Source organism: Myodes glareolus, chromosome 4 (genome assembly GCF_982192425.1).
Source record: "Myodes glareolus chromosome 4, mMyoGla1.1, whole genome shotgun sequence".
Lineage (NCBI taxonomy): Eukaryota > Metazoa > Chordata > Mammalia > Rodentia > Cricetidae > Myodes > Myodes glareolus.
This window is the reverse complement of record NC_142029.1, coordinates 60,846,067-60,863,594: the sequence shown is the minus strand read 5'-3', so window position 1 is coordinate 60,863,594 and position 17,528 is coordinate 60,846,067. Positions and strand designations below refer to the sequence as shown.

Below are 17,528 nucleotides of genomic sequence, written 5' to 3'. Positions count from 1 at the left end.
TACGAACACACACATACACACACACACACACACACAGACACAGACACACACACACACACACACACACACACACACAGACAGACAGACAGAGACAGAGACAGAGAAGGTGTGCAAATCGAATGACAGATGGGATGCTGGTTGCTTTATGGGAAAGAGGATGCTACATCTAGGCAGCAAATCAAGAGCAATCTTTAGTCTCCAAGGGTTTCTGGAAGGAATGCAACAGATACTTTGGCTGGAGCAGGAACTGGTACTCTATAGGAGGGCTGAGAGACCCGGACAAGCCTGAACATGTAGGTCAGCTCTCTAGATGTCCTTCTATTGTCTCCTCCACCCTTGACACTATGTGTCTTCCTTTGTAACATCAGGGATAAGGATTTCTTCAGCTATCATCTTCCGCTCATTACCTGCTGCAGAAATTCGCCTCTAGAAGTTTTTAGGCTATTCAAAGTACCATCCCTCCTCTACAACTTCTCTATAACCATGTGCCATGGAGGTGTTACATGAGATCTTATTAGTCATGAACTGGGGATAACTGAGCAATTGTGGGACTCTCGAAGGCCGGGAAGTAAATGTGCTGTTCCCCACTCTTCCTCTGCTACATAAAGATTCTGAAATACGAGTTTGGGTTTCCAATATGAATCCTGGTTGTCGCTCCCGGGCTAAGCGATGGTCCTTCCTCTCTAAGTACTGTCCTCCCACATCGCTGCTCCGTCGCATCTCAGCTTGAAAATTTCACACAGGAGCTTAATTAACTTCATTAAGAGTATCTCTTAGAAGCCCCCATCATTTTACAGTCTAGCTCTCTCAAATGAATTGCTCTTCCAAAAGAAACGGTTCGGAGAATCTAAGTTTGTTGAGAAACAAAAACAGGAAAAAAGTTTCTCTTCACATGCTTTACAGAGGTTCATAAAGGAGTTTTTCCACAATAAAGATATTAGGTTCACATTGTGGAATTCTTTTATAACTGGATCTCTAATTCATAGAGTAGAGGCTGTCGGCAGCCAAGAGTATGGTACCTGCTCTCAGTGATGGACAGTAAAGGATACGCACAGCGTGAGATTTCCAAGTTTGATGAGGGAATGCTTTTTGTTGTTTGTTTGGTTTTGGTTTTGTTTTTCGAGGCAGGGTTTCTGTGTTGCAGCTCGGGCTGTCCTGGAACTCGCTCTGTAGACCAGGCTGTCCTTGAACTCATAGAGATCTGCCTGCCTCTGCCTCCTGAGTGGTGGGGAATAAGGTGTGCCATCACCAACGCCTGGCTGAGGGAATGCTTTCCGTAGTAGACCAGGCTGGTCTTGAACTCATAGAGATCTGCCTGCCTCTGCCTCCCAAGTGCTGGGAAATAAGGTGTGCCATCACCAACGCCAGGCTGAGGGAATGCTTTCTGTAGTTAAATCTGTTGTGTTTGGGGGTGGGTTGTAGAGCACTGTGACACTGAATCTCAGATCTTTAGAACACAGGCATGGCTGTATGAGCTCATTTGCTGGGTGGAACAGTGGGACTGGTGGGCTTGTGAAGCCCTCTAGAGCTCCGGGGTTCTCACCTGGACTGCCTCCTTGGTCTTCTCACTCTTGCCTTTCTGATTTTGCATGTGTGCCTGTGGCCTGCCGGGGACAGTGGGAAGAAGTCAGTGGCTACGATGAAAACCTGAACACCATCCGTACTTACCAAGTGTGCAACGTCTTTGAGCCCAACCAGAACAACTGGCTGCTCACCACCTTTATCAACAGACGGGGCGCCCATCGCATCTACACGGAGATGCGCTTCACTGTGAGAGACTGCAGCAGCCTCCCAAATGTCCCAGGCTCCTGCAAGGAGACCTTCAACCTGTACTACTATGAGACGGACTCTGTCATCGCCACCAAGAAGTCAGCCTTCTGGTCTGAAGCCCCCTACCTCAAAGTTGACACCATTGCTGCAGATGAGAGCTTCTCCCAGGTGGATTTTGGGGGAAGGCTGATGAAGGTCAACACCGAAGTCAGGAGCTTTGGGCCTCTTACTCGGAATGGTTTTTACCTCGCTTTCCAGGATTATGGAGCCTGTATGTCTCTCCTTTCTGTCCGTGTTTTCTTCAAAAAGTGTCCCAGCATTGTGCAAAATTTCGCAGTGTTCCCCGAAACCATGACTGGAGCAGAGAGCACGTCTCTGGTGATTGCTCGGGGCACATGCATCCCCAATGCAGAGGAAGTGGACGTGCCCATAAAACTCTACTGCAACGGGGATGGAGAATGGATGGTGCCCATTGGACGCTGTACCTGTAAGCCTGGCTATGAGCCCGAGAACAGTGTGGTCTGCAAGGGTAAGTCTGGGGCTCCTTGAGTGTCCCTTTCCCTCCCACCTGAGGAGGTCCAAGTTTATTGTTTTCTTGCTCCTCGTTCAGGATCATTCAGGAAAAGAAAGAGCCTGGTGGCTTGTTAAAAATCTCAAAAGAACCTCTGGCCCAGGGCTATGCCTGATGGTTTTCCAGTTGTACCAACTATTTGTATGCATATGTGAAGGAAGGGATGGGAAAAATTCTGAACAGTAGAAACTTATTCAATAATTGTTTATTTATTTAGTTTGGGAACTCTCTCTCTCTCTCTCTCTCTCTCTCTCTCTCTCTCTCTCTCACACACACACACACACACACACACGCACACACATACACATTACTCTAAGCATCTTTCATCAGCTTCAAGCTCTGGGGGGCCTGGGGTATTTGTGTTGTCATGGACAGTTCACTCAAGGGTAATTGAGAAGTGACTGAATTTGGAAAATATTTTAGTTCATTTCAGTCCAGCTCCCACAGTATTTAACTTGGTCCTGAAGCCATGTAGCTCATTAACTCAAAGCCCTCTGGCTTGACTGTCTTTCTCCAGGGGGCTCAGTGCCAGGCCCTGGAAGGAGATGAAGCTGCTGGTCCAGGAATGGGGGAATGGGAATGTTCCATGTGTGGAGGTACCTTTGCTTCTAAGTGGGGCAGACTGCTGCAAACTTTGCAGACTGGAACTTTAAGGTATTGCATGCTCACACTAGATCTCTGAACCCTATACTTGCTTTTGTTCAATATGTGACAATAAATATGCTGAACTGGCTCCAGTTAGCCCCGGAGTGAATGGAAGGGTCTAGAAGCTCTATCACTTGTCCTGTCTACGTCATTGGAGCTGAATATGGGGTGATGCAGGGCTGGGAGGAGAAGGTGAGTCCTGTTATGAAATCTTGCTTATGATCTTCAGAAGTCTGGATTGTTTTAAAAGGCCTGGAAATGATCATTTTCATTGTAACATAACTCAAGGGGTGCCCTCTCTTGGTTTGCAGTTTGGGAGTGAAATAAGCTCCTTCCCCATCACAGGTCTTCTGAAAGCACACTTGGGTCCCCTGGTGTGGCCTGAGCACACAGCCAGCCCTAGTCTGTTTGCTTCCTCCTTCCCCAAACACCTGCTTGGGAAATGCCTGGTAAAGGATTTTGAAAGACCGTCAGCACGCGATCCCATGAATTCAGCTAATTGCCTGGGCTGGGGCCTTCGCACAGCCTTTCTGGGGCCTGCTGGGAACACAGAGCTGTGCCTTTGTGTCTTTATTGGATTTCTTGGTTCTGAGGCCCATGATGGATGGCGTGGAAAAAGGGGAGAGAGCGCCAGATCCAGTGATGAATCAAGGCAGACAGTTTTAAGACCAGGTCCCACAGAGCGCCTCTGTGTCCCACAGTTGGGGGTGGGGCAAGGGCACCCTCTTTGGCATTCTTCTGGGTCTGAGTGGGGACCAGGACACCAGGCTGTCTTAAAGGCACAGGTGCAGCAGCTCCTGGGCATGCTTGCAAACCATGCTGGGGTGCATTTCTGGGGCTTCAAAGGGATGCCACACGGAAGTTGCTGGCGGGGGCCCCTCTCATTTTTCTCATTATTTCCTGAGCAGAATGGCAGGGATGGGAGCAAGCATTGATTGGTTCTGATTTAATTGGGACTCTGGGAAACAGGCTCTCATTTCTTTGGACTAATTGGAACGTTACTCTTTTGGGGGGCTCTGCTGTCCACACTGCTTGTCAGTCACCTCTCATGGTTGTCCTGGGAGGGCCTGTGGGGACAAATATGTAAATGCAAGTTGTTTCTCTTCATTCTTCCTTCTTGGCCCAAACCGCTCTTGCGGGTTTGCTTGGATGTTACTAAACTCTGACTGTTGTGAACATGGCTGGACTTTACATGTAATCACTTATTGTAAACTCACTGGAGGGTGGAGGAAAGGGGGGGCAGGGCGTCCTTGCTACACAGACAGGTACGTTCTGGTGGCAAGTCTGAGAATATAGAGTAACGAGTTGGAGAGTAGCTTGGTTTCTTTGGCTCCACGTCCTGGCTGAGCCCATTTTCCTTGGGGACCCGAAGCCCTTCACCCATGTCTCAGGAGTTGGACACTTGCATCCTCTCAGTTGCTCCCCATCAGAGCTCGCATGGCTGAACCAGATCCCTCTGCCGAGGATTCACAGAGCACTGGGAAATGAGGGGACCCCACCCCTGTGTAGATGGAGACTTTGGAAGTCTCTTTGCACCCTTGGGACAGGCAGTATGTGTAGAGATCTGAGGTTGGTCCCCATGCTGTGCTTTCAAAGGGAGGCCTCCAACTGCGTTATCTGAGTGTGCTGTGTTACCAGGTAGGCATTGGGATCAGTCCTATCAATTCTGGGGTGGTCACCTGATGATAACAGGATGGGGATAACGGTGAATGCCAGACTCTGGGTGGGAAGGAATGGAGGTCCAGCAGCTGCTTTGTCCTCACAGGTCCTGGGAATTCTTGCATGAATCTCACTATGGGAAGCCTGATCATGCTGTGATTCTCACCACAGTGCCAATCCCCCCCCCCCCCCCGGGATGTTTGCATCGGAGACTTTGCATATGTAGCATCTACAGAGTTGCTGGAGAAACAGTGTCCTTTTGGCTTTGTGGGTCCTTTTTCTTCTTTTTTTCTGTCTTAGGAGTGACTGTTCTGATGGGTAAGGAACCAAGCATTCTCTTTCCATCAGCTAAACCTGCATAGCTGTCAAATTCACGGTGACCCTCACTGGGTTGTGCAGAGGCACCTGGAGACCAATTAGGCAGCCCAGGCCGCCCAGAGCAGCCCTGGCCTGGAGCGGTTCCTGTTGTGGAGAGAGAGAGGCTGTGTGGAGAGGACAGTGAGGAAAGAGTCAGAGACCGGTGGTAGAGCTCCTGTGTTAACATGTGGCTCACACACTTCCTGGCGGGGTCTGTGGCTGAGGCCTCTGACTCATCCTTTCTGTAACACAGACACATGGGCTAGGCTCTTCAGGCAGAAGCACACGGGTATGTTGATCCTAACACCAACTCTGACCTCATCAGGTGTCAGTCAATACGAAATTGTTAATTACTTGGGAGATGGCTCATCTATTTCAGCTTCGGGTCATGTGCTCATAGCTCAGGGGATTAACAAGAAAATACAGCTCTCTCTCTCTCTCTCTCTCTCTCTCTCTCTCTTTGTGCCACATTCCTCCGGCTAACGTGGGTGGTGAAGTGACTCTTTGTGTGGGCCCCAGGCAGCCTAGCTCTCCTTGTGCCAGGCAGGTCGTGAGCTGGTGCTGAGGAAGCCTTAAGATATACCAGCTAAGGTTAGCCTGAAGGGAAGATGGTGGGGCTATGGCTTGGTTAAGGTTCCTGGCGCTACGATAAAACACCCTGACCAATTATGGTCCTTCCCTGGAGAGAAGTCAGGACAGGAACTCAAGCAGAGCAGAAATGTGGAGGCAGGTGCTGATGCAGAGGCCATGAAAGAACGCTGCTTATTAACTTCCTCCCCATGGCTTGCTCAGCCTGCTTTCTTAGAGAACCTAGGACCACCTGTTCTGGGTGGCACAGCTCTGAGGGAGCTGGGTCCTTCTACATCAATCATTAATCAAGAAAATGCCCATACAGACTTGCCTGTAGGCCAATCTAATGGAACTGGTTCTCCACTGAGATTCTGCCTTCTCAAAGATGTTCAGGTTTGTGTCAAGTTGACAGAAACTAACTAGCACAGGGTTGGAATAGGCACTCTTCCATGCCTACTAGGAGCAGGCTCCGTATTTTTCTGTCAAAGCATTAGACTGTGACATACCTTCTGGGTGTCCATGGCTTCCAGAACAGGTCCTAGCTGGGGGTTATGTTCCACCCTTGAGTATTCTCTGAAGGGTTGACTTTGCAAACACTCCTTAAAGCTTCCAGAAGGATCTATTTCATGAGCTTCTGTCCAGCCATAGGGCATTAGGTGGAGGTTGTAAGCTACGGCTCAGGAAATAACTGGGTACACAGTTCTGTCTGTCATCCTTCGCCCACGTTCCTGCCTGTCCCGGGTGTCTTGACCTCTGGCAGAAGGTAGTAATCTATGGTGCCCAGAGAAGGGCCTCTAACCTCAATAGATGGGACTACAGGCCAGAGGCTAATTGGCTTGGTGCTGTAGCTGATCAGGAACCCCAGAGGAGATCTGAGTAGGTGAGAGAGGGGCAGGAAGCTGACTGCCCAGAAGTTACAGAAAAGAATAGCCAATTCCTGCAGAGGGCCAGAACTAGCTACTTGTCCCAGAATCCCCAAGAGTACTAGGAATGGTACCACTCCCAGCGGCAGACAGGGCCGCACCTTTAAACCCCCCATTTCCAGCTCGGGCTCAACATTAGTGGTGGAGTTGAGCACACCTGGGAAACCTTGTAGCTTTTCCAGGGAATTCTCAGTTTCAGCCATCAGCAGTCCAGCCATGGATGCTGGCATATTGTCAGGGCCTTTGAATGTCCTGGAGAACAGAAAAATTCTCTGTTCTGAATTGTTCCACAACTTTCCAGCTCCCTCCGTCCCCATAGACTCTGTGTGTTGGGGTTGGCAACCCTACCCATGCAGGCTCTAACCCTGACAACTTCCAAAGGGTCTCCTTTTCTAGAATGGCTGCATCTTTACACCCACCACACACGCCAAGTGGGGACCTTTTTCTTTGGTAATTTTCTACCTACATGTAAATTCCTTCATGCCTGGAAACCCAAGGGACACTCTGAACCTTTCAACAATTCCGACGCCTTTTGTCAACTTGAACAGTTGAGATGAGCCACTTTGTAAGCCTAGGGGAGTTGAGATGAAAAAATCCCAAAGATTTGAAAGTGAAGAAAAAATATGTCTAATTTAGCTCAAAAGAGGTGTCTAGGGCCTAGTCCCATTCCCCTTAGGGTTGGTGGCCTCAGCTTTGGTCTCCTTGACAGTTCCTGTTGAAGTTCTGCAGGAGAAAGGGGAGGCTCCGGGAAACAGTGTTCAAGTGCCTATGTGTTCCCACGAGTGTGCACATGAACCAGGCCACTGTGCTGGCAGCCACATACAAGGACATTGAGGAGCACTACCACTCCCCTGGCCCACCAGCAGTCAGCTGGTGAGAGAAAGGCCACAGCCCAGATGGCTTCCTCTCAAGCCCCAGGGAGACCAGATCTTCTCAGGGCCAAGGGAGGCCAAGGTCATTAACACTGCAGCCCTGTAAGATGAGCGAGGTAATCAGATTTCCCAATAGGCTACTTCATTTAGAAACCCCCCGGGGCCTCCTCTGCTTCCTGCCCTGGCCCGGCCCAGTGCCCTCCAGAGAGGAGTCATATGTAATTGGCTGGGGTAATGGCCTGTGACACCATGAACAACAGTGAGTGGAGCTGGAAGGATGCCCCCTTGCTGCACAGCCACCAACACGTTGGGCTCTAAAGGCAGCACAGGGTGTAGGCGATGGGGTCCAAATCCCTTTAGGTTCAGTGCTTTCCCTTCTGCCCCCAGAAGACCCACATCCCACTGCTGTTGACCAAACAGTCTTGACTACCTCAGGGCAGGCCCCCAATCACTGAGCGCTATCACCCTTCAGGCGGGAGAGCTGTCTGGGAGGAAGTCTGCCTTTTGCATTAAGCCTGGCCATCCGTGACTTAATAAATATGCATTATGATGTGAGTAGTGGAAATACCTCTGGGCTGGGAGTTCAGCAGGGGCCTGAAGGCCGCCATTCGCTGCACTGTCATCTGCTCATGAAAGCCTATGAGGTCTGAAACTGAGCGAGTGAATGGCATGGGTGGGATTTGTCCATAGAGAGGACTAGCCAATTACTGTCAGTCCTGGGATTAGAACTCAGGTCTTGAGATACTAACATCTGCCTCCAGTTCAGAGAATAGACTAGACTAAAGTTAACCATCCTTAAAAATACGTTTTCAGGAATATTGAGCCTCTCAACTGACCTTGGTTTTGCTTGTGGTTCCCGGATGTCCTTACACAATCTGTGCCATGCATCTGCCCATCTTCTGTCGGGATTCAGCCCATCTTTCCAGAGAGAGTGAAAACGCTTTCCAAAACATCTAAGTAGTGCACCAGTTCTGGAGGGTGACCCCAGCTTCCTGACCTAAGGCTTTGTGTCAGAGAAATGGGGGAGAGAACACGGTGGGGTCCAGATGTGACTTTCTAATCTGCGTTAAGGAATCCTCAAGGACTGTGTTCCACACTAAGCATCATGGTCTGTGGGTGCTGCTAGAACAGAATGCCATAGATAGGGTGCTTTAGTATGGGCTGATATCTACTTCCTACAGGTTTGGCGCTAAGAAAGTCTAAGTCTTTGGCAGGTTCAGTTCTACAGTGAGGATTACGTCTTCTGAAGAGGAGGGCCACTGTGTCCTCCATGGCAGAGAGGCAGAGGAGCTGCCCTAGAGTGGTGATGACGTTTTAACGAGGGCTTTAATCCCATTCAGGATAGGGGACCTCATAATTTAATCACCTTTTTAAGGGCCCACCTCTGAATGCTGTTGCTTTGCAACATTTAGAGTTGGGAAAGCAAGTTTTCAAATTTCAGTCCTATTACTCCCTGGTGCTGAAAAGTCCCTCTCTGTGGGTTCTGAGCACACACTTTATTGAGCAGAAGGGAAGTGAGTCACTGAGAAGAAGCCCACTCTGGATCCAAGTATGCCTTGGGCCCCCGGAGCTCAGTTAGTCTGTTTTGCTTTACTTCCTGTTGCCATTGACAACAGTGTTGGCAGAGCCCTGATACTCTTGATGCTTCCTCAATGCAGTGGGATGGAGACAACTGTAAAGCCATAGTAGGGCTGTGGCAAAGGACACTGGCAAGCTACCCAGAGCAAGCCTTGCATTGATGTCAGGACTTTGAAAGGAACATTGAGAGAAGTAACCTTCACCTTTCCCTAGAGACAGCTCTTGGCCTTCAGGTGACCTGTGTATAGTCAGTCTCCTTGCTGGATAAACTAACAGCCAGGGTATCAGCTACCTAATAAAAGCAGTTGAACCTTCATTTTATTTTAACAGCCATGTGGTAATACAGAGCATATAGTTCCTTCTGAGATGCAATCTCATACAGAAGAATATGGAGTGTTTGCTTTGGGTTCTGGAAGTCATCCAGGTGTCAGAGAGTATTTTGCCTTTTAGGTATTTACTCAGCCTACTGAAGGCTGTGTCCATTAACCTGTAAGTGGACTAGCCTTGTCTCTGCATGCAGGTCTGGGGAGGACAGGAGGAAATCAGGTTACCTGTAGGAGGTTCCACAGACCACCTCAGGAAGCTTCTCAGAATGACATTCAGGACCCAGTGCAGTCTTGAGATTTTCATTAGAAGGTGGACAGGAAGTCAGCCTTCTGGTTTCCAGTTGATCCTGATTTGTTAGGGTAGCTCACTGACCCAGGGCTTCCAGCAGCAACATGTGTTTCTGGTCACAGCAGATTTCCTCTTCTTCAGGTGTGTGTCTTATTTCTGTCATCTTCAGGCCTCCATGTTTCTGGCCTTCCTGGTCCTCACTGGAGTTTTGAAGTCAAGTATTGTTTTCAGAAACCCATAGAGCACTGGTGGCGGCTGAACCTCCCATGCATATATTTTCATTATATTCTCAGATCTAGCAGGTTTAATTCCAAGCCTTTGTTGTACTCCTCTTAGAAAGAACCTCCATAGCAGGAGGATGTTCGAGCCACAGGTGGCGTGTTGGTCTGGAGAACTCTATAGGACAGAATCCTCTTGGCTAGATCAGGGCCCCCAGGTTAACGACCCCTCCCCAATCCCACAGTAAATACTCCAGGACAGTCTGACTCATCTTTCAGTCTTTCTTTCTTGGAATAGAACTTTTATGCAGATCCCTATGTTTCCAGTTTACCTGATTATTATTAGTAGTATTAGAAAATACTCTAGATATATAAATTTCCTTTTATGCTGGACCCGCGCAATCTTTCTTACTATTAAAGTTTAAACTTTCTCTTGCAGAGGAGACCTGAGATTTGCTCACTCAGGATACAAGTCCCATGGGGACTTGACAGGGACCCTGTACCTGGGGCCAGCTCACTTCCTACTTCACAATGAAGGTTAAGAGTGGTTTTGCTGAGTGTTATTTCTCTGCATTTTATTTATTTATTTTGCTGGTTTTCTATTTATATGCATTTAGTTTTCTCCATATCTCTTGCTGTTTCTGAGCAACCCTGGGATAGATACCCTTGCGTACTAATCTTTGAACTAATATGTGAGTACATCGGCAAGATAAATTCATTAATTAATTTACTCAATGAATATTTATTGAGGACTTTCTTTGTGCCAAGCACTTTTCTAGGAGCTAGGATGCAGCAAACTCTCTGAAGTAGAATTGCTGAGTCAAAGCATATACATTTTTAATTTTGATAGATAGTCCCAAATAGTGCTTCCTCTAAAAGGCATATTCTACCGAAAACTTTTTTTGCACCCACCAGCAGTGTACAAGTTCTTGTTCTCCATACCTCTGCCAAGATAATAAAATATCAATCATTTTTATCATTGCCAATCTGGCAGGTGAAAAATGGCACCCCGTTCCAGTTTCAATCTGCATTTGTCTTGCTGTTGAACCTTGGGAAGTTCTGGAAGTTGCTGAGGCCCTGGCTTGCTAGAACGCAGCATAGAATTGGATGTGCTTGGATGATACACGGGCTGGAGTCTGCTCTCTCCAGTCTCCATTGCAGTCCTCTGTCCTGTCCCTCCTGCTCTGCATGACCTCCTGTGTGTGCTCTCTGCCCGTCTCTTACGTTCCTTGCATTTTACACATGCTCTGCACACACTTATTCAGGCATTCCCCAGACAGTGAATGTCTGCAGAGGGGACGGGGAGGTGCAGGTGCCCCATGCTGGAAGGCTGTGTCGTTCTTGTGGTCTAGTTTCGGGAAAGCAGATACCCAGCCTGGTGGGAACACACTTTATTTTTCCTTTCTTCCCCTCCTGCCTCTGAACTGGCTCTGGGATTCTCTACCCTTTTCTTCAGATCTTCTAGCACTGACCCTCCTGGCTCAGCCCCTCCACTCCCTTTACCATCTGAACTTACCTCAGGGTGCTCCCACTTCTGCTCGCCCTGTGACACACTCTTCTGAAATCAGCCTTCAGTCCTCAGCTCCTCCAGGTTCCCTCCCATTTCACCAAGCTATCCTTTCTAGGCCTGTCATCCCCTTCTCTTCCGTGGCAGCTGCAAATCGGACTCACCTCCACCGCTGAGCGTGTTGCAGGCTTGACATTCCTCTTTCCACTCTGCCGAAGCCTGGTCCTGCCTCTGTCTCGGTCTAGAATGCTGCTCAGTGCTGCCTGGAGCATCTTTTCGTTTCCTCCTCCTGCTCTCTCTGTGGTATCGGTGTCTCTCTGGACTTTCCTGCCTCTCTTACTTGCACAGTCTTCCTCTTTCTCCCTCTGCCTTCTCCTCCTTTCTTCTCACTTTTATTGTTCCTCCCTTTCTTCCTCCACCCTTTCTTGCTCAGCATATTTTTAAAAAAAGTAAACGTATTCATTACTTTCAATGTATTTTTGTTTTAAAGAAAAACAATAGGTGAAAATAATAAATCAAAGCTCCAGCATGGGGCCAGTAATACCATATGGCTCAGAAGGCAAGAACCCTCTCTGAGGGACCTGAGTTCAGTCCTCTAGTCCCATTGTAGAAGGAGAGAAACAGACTCCAGGAGCTTCTGCCCCCGACCTTCACACATGAACTACGGCATACACACGCCGGCACTTGCGCTCAATGAAAATGAGTAAAATAAAGGTTAATGCATTAATGGTGGATGTTTGAAAGGACACAGGGGGTGGTTATGTGAAGTTTAGTATTGTCTTCCGTCTTGTTGCCAGATTCTGGTGGCTCTTACTTCAGCATGCTTTTCTGGGTTGTCTTGTGCTGTAATGTTACCATAGCGCAACTGTGCTGTGCACCCAGTACAGTAAGCTAGGGACTTTGCCAGATTCTCTTTTAACTTCATCTCTTAAATCCTCGTTGCTGTGAGAGGCATGCAGTCTGTACCCTTATGTTTCACTGAAGACCCCAAAACCCAGAGATGCGCAGTAGCTTCCCAAGGTCACATATAGCACAGGACAAGAGGCACTGCTGTCTCAAGGTTTGTTACTCCTCCTAGCTAGAGAAGAGCTGAGAGTCACTTCCGTTGGGTATAGGACCTGGCTTCAGATAGAAACCTCTACAGAGGCACCCAGACTTTGACCTGCACCTGAGGATTTTATGGGTAATGCTCTTTTCCTGTGGGCCAGACGTGGACCAGGAGGGTCCACACAGTGGCCACAGTCACTGTTCAGAGTGAGCTACCATTTACCTATGCCCTCCTCACAGATTCCTCCCCTCCTCTAAAGCTCTAACAGGCCATGGCCATGCCATCTGTCTTGTGAAACCAAAACAAAACACATCCAGTGCAAGATGTGTGAAGGGAGGGTGCCAGCTGAAGAGGGGGAGGGTGCACGAGCGGAAGAGGAGGCGGGGCCCTTCACTGAGAGGATGCCTAAGAAAGCATCCTAGCCTGCGCAGTGGGGACTCTGAAGAACCAGGCAGGCACTTTTGGAGCCGAAGATGGCAGAACCAGATGGAGACAGTTACCAGCGACGGCAGAGGCCTTGTCTGTCTGTTGTCCAATACGACGACACGTTGTGCACAAACACGCAGAACAAACCCAACAGAACGACCGCAAAGCCCATCCGTTCTGAAATCCTTTTCCTAGAAGCTGGTGATAACATACCCGCTTGACAGAGGACATAAGGTCAGTGCAACGTGTGTATTTCAAGTGGAAAATGACAATCTGCTCTCTGTGCGAGACGGGTGGAGCGGCTCGTGGAAGCTGTACGGAATATGCGAGGACTCTGCCAAATCATGAGCTTGGCAAAATTTGCCTGTTCTGGGAGCTAGGTGATTTGGGGGCTTGCATTTGGTTTCCGGGTCTGTCACACACATGCCGACACTACTCCCAGTGTGCAGGCCCCTGTGTCTTGGAGCACTTCTCTCCTGATTGGCTGTTTGCCTTGGCCCTCGCTGTCTTGAGCCAAATTTGTTTGCCCGGTTTTCTCTTCATTTCCTTCGTTTGTTCTGTTCTTTTGCCTTCTTTCTAGATTGATTCCAAAGAGAGAAAAGAGAGAGTTGCTCACTGGTAGGGTTTTAATAAACCAATTTCTGTCTCTGTTTTCTTGTTTTAAGTGCCCCTCCCCGCGCCGGAAACTGTTTAGCGTTGGATTTCCATTTACAAAATTAATTAATTAATTCCTTACATAGTAAAATATAGGAAATCAATGTCCATCATCGAAATCAATGGCAAATATTGCAAGAGTGATTTTGTCATCAAAATAATTAATATAGAACCATACATGTTCATAATAATATCATTAATTAAATTATTTTAACTTTGAAATCGTCTCTGTAGAATTCCCTGGTGCTCTGTCTCATTTATTCTTCTGTCTCACACGTTGTTTCTTTCAGCTTCTCTAACCCCATCTTTGATTTGTCTTCATTGATAGGAATTCTTTTAATCTCTCTCTTCTTCTTGCTTCTTTCAAATCTTTCATTCCAGCCACAAGAACCAGTAGCCCATCATGTAGGTTGATGGTGCCCTTCTCCCATGGGTGTCTGTGAACCATCCCAGCCTATCTGTTTGCCTAAGAGTTCTCTCTGATGAAAACAGTTATGTGGGAGTGTTTTATCTTTGGTGATTGACCTTATCAGTTTTTTTCACATCTTTTTCCCATCAAGGTATGCTGATTTTCTTCTGATTCTTTCTCTTTTTATCACAAGACAAGGTCTGCTGTGTAGACCAGGGTAACTAAACTTTTGACTCTCCTGCCTCAGCCCCCTGAGTGCTGGGGTAACTGATAAGAGTGACTCCCTCCCGTCAGAATGCTCCTCCTTGTCCATTATAATCTCTTCAGAGGCACTACTCCGGCCTCTGAATTGCTGGTCTGGAGGTGGCAGATTTGCCACACAGAGGGCTGATGGCAGCTGTGCCCAGGCCAGGAACACTGACTTGAACATTCCTACACCCACTTCCTCCCTGCCTGGGAGAGGAAGATGAAGGCGACTGTCTCCAAGTCTGTATTTTCCAGTGTCAGGTCTCCTCAAAGGTTCTTTTCCCGGTCTCCGTTCCTGCCTGTAACTGTAGGCTGGTCCCTCCTTCTGGTCCACAAAAGGCTCTATAGACAGACATTGTGTGCTGTTTGCCAACATGGGCGCCTGGGCACACAGAGGGGCGAGGGAGAGGCCGTCTGCTCTCCCCTTTCACATAGACCTCTGCTTTCTCCTTTCATTCTCCTGGTCTTTGAACACACATACAAAAATTAAAGAAAAGCAGTTGCTAATTAGAGCCAGAGAATGTGAGCCTGGAAGAGAGGCCAGTCCCCGTGCAAATCAGCCCCGTTCTTTAGAGCCAGTATAGAAAGGGGCAGGGGGAGGGCCCCTGAAGGGACTGGGAAGGGATATTTTGACAAAATAAACAGCAAAGCTTCTTCAAAATGCCAAAGAGGGCTTTGTCTTACTTTCCCCTCCTGAGGTGGGAGAAAATCAGAACTGATACTTTTTGTGGCTCTCCCTTGCAGCCCCCACCTACCCCAGATCTCGTCCTTTTGACTCCCACAATCTCCCAGTTAACAAGAGTCTCCCATGGGTGGACGTCTAAGTGTATCTTTTTATTGAGAACCTTTGTTCTGCCTGCTGGAGAGTGAGCAGTCAGAGCCTTGTCTTCCCAGGCAGGGCCGGCTGCACCCCCCACAGAAGCAGCCAGGGCGCCGGGAAGATTTCGCTTGGGAAATGTCTCTGGAAAAAATCAAGATGTTCTTTCATACAGTCTCCCTGACTGGCTCCACCCATCTCATCGTTGACTCTAGGTGGGTCTCCCCGTTTGTGTTGCGTCACCAAGTTTACCCAGAGCAACCGTGTTGGAGCTCTGGCTAGTGTGTGGCCTGGGAAGCAGCAGCCAGTGTCAGGACAGCCTTGGCTCTCAACCATTCATGTCGCAGCAAGCAGGACCGAATGCTTGCTTTCCCAGTGCTCCAGCCAGCTGGGCTAGCTCTGCAGGCCTGGAGACGGCCACAAGGGCTAACTTTACAGAGCCCTCTAGCGAAAGGGCAGGGAAGTTGATCCCCGGGGACGAGGCCTTTATGAGATGCATTTTCTGTGAGAATAAAGTGAATGGAGGAGGGGAGGGCACAAGTGTCTAAAGATTTTATAGGAAGAGCCTTGTGTGTTGAAGAGAATGAAACAGACTGGAAAGGTGTCTCAGAGGGAAAAGCTACCAAGACTGATGAGTTGAATTTGATTCATCAGGACCTACATGGTAGAAGGAAAGGACTGATTCCTGCAAGATGTTCTCTAACCTCTACAGCATACACACACATGATCTCTTCGCATATTCTTTTTTTGAGACAAGGTTTCTCTGTAGCTTTGGTGCCTGTCCTGGAACTAGCACTTGTAGACCAGGCTGGCACTCAAACTCACAGAGATCTGCCTGCCTCTGCTCCCGGATGCTGGGATTAAAGGTGTGCGCCACCACCGCCCGGCTCAGAGCGTATTCTCAAATGAAATAATTTTCTAATTTCTTGCGAAATGAAAATGGGGATTATGGAAGCTTTACTACAATACTGATTGGACCCAGCTAGTTAGGAAGACCGGAAATAGGACGTGGGAAGGGAAGAGAATAATTGGTTCATTTCTTTAAGGCCGTGGCTACCGCAGAGAAGGAGGAATCTGTTTGGAAAATTGATTTAGATAGGAGAACTCACAGGAACACTGGCTTCTTTCTACTACACAAACATACCTCCCTGGACTCTTGGGCATTATAGAAGACAAGGACCAGTGCGTGAACCATGCAATGAACTGTGGGAAATCACTGCTGACAACAAAGCCACAGATGCCCAGGTATTCTGAGCTCTGGTAGTAGCACGTGGCAAGGATACATGCGTGTGTGCATGCATGGTGTGTGTGCGTGTGAGTGTATGTGTACACACACTCAGGTAGGGAGGGGCTTTGCTTGTTAACTGATGTTTCCTGAATGATCAATAAATGTTTGGAGAGCAAAGAGGGATCCCTTAGGCCTCCTGGCTGCAGCGAGAGAGGGCCCAGTAACAGCGGGTGGAGTTCTGAGGCCAGCAACAGATATCAGATGTGAGTCTGGCCTCCTGCCTCACAAGCTCATCAGGCCAAACAGGTTTGTGGTGGACGCTAACTGCACCCCCAGCTCTTTTCTCGCCCACCCGCCCACCATATTGTTGGAGGCTAATAAGAACTTAAGCAATTAAACCATTTTCCCTTTCAGTCCTAAAAGTATTTGCTCCTTGAAATTTAAGCTTTATCCCTCTCTGGCTCTCATGCCTCTTGAAAGAAAGTGCTGTAATGCCCTGGGAAAATTATCTCCAGTTCTAATCAACCCTCCATCCTGGGTGTTAGCGGGACTTGGAGATGAGGTTGTGGGCAGGGCAACAGCAAGGCCAAGGGGGACAGCTGCTCAGGAGGCAAAGCCAGCTAGAATGGAAGCTTTCAATGGGTCCCATAGTGCTTTGGTGCCAGGGAGAAGGCTTAACTTATCAGGGGTGAGGCCCAGGCAATCTGAGAAGCAAACTGAAAAGAGACAGGGAGAAAAGAGGACTGATTAAGCAAACTGGAGTGGGGACTTAGCAGCTTCCTGTTCCTTGTTCTGTGGAGGGGGTTGGTGAGGGGGGCTTCTCTGCAGTCCGATCCTTCCCTCGCTTTGTACATTACCTTCTTCATAGGTGACATCACTCTGCCCACGGCATTTTCAGTAACAGGTGGAGCATATGCCTGCCACTGATCTCCCTGTCTGCATGCACCCCCTCCTCCTGCCCCCTTTCTGGAATTTCAGTAGAGGATCAGGGGCATTTGTCTGTTTGCATGGGTGGGGATGGGCCTGGCAGGCCACTAGCAGGGTGTTTGCACAGCAAGCCCGGGTACTTAGATAGGTTCACAGGGAGGGCAGGAGATGGAGCAGGAGGACTACTGCCCTGTCTAGGAGGCCCCTGCTGGGGAGAAGTCAGCAGCCCTTCTCCCCATTGAGAGCTTCTCTCAGTTACCACCCAAAGACTGCTTTATAAATCTAACGCGTTCCCACGAACTGCCCTTTGCTTGCCCACCTCCAAAGTGTCAATCAAGGCTCCTGCGCTGCCTCTCCCTATAAAAGCAAACCGTATCATAGCCCACGTCTGTCTTTTCTCCACCGTTATATGGACCAAGTCAGCTAATTTTCTTTTTTGATGACCGTGTTTCAGTTCAGTGGGAGGAGCTCTGGAGACCCACGGAGAT

General features: G+C 48.7%; 1 protein-coding gene across 1 annotated transcript in view; it reads left to right on the top strand.

The window, feature by feature from the left end:
* Positions 1-17,528, top strand: part of Ephb1 (EPH receptor B1) — a 439,224-nt gene that overhangs the window by 157,341 nt on the left and 264,355 nt on the right. Inside the window, exon 3 of the mRNA XM_085689627.2 lies at positions 1,618-2,299. Within this exon, the coding sequence (XP_085545753.1) occupies positions 1,618-2,299 (682 nt within the window). The remainder of the gene's footprint in view (positions 1-1,617; positions 2,300-17,528) is intronic.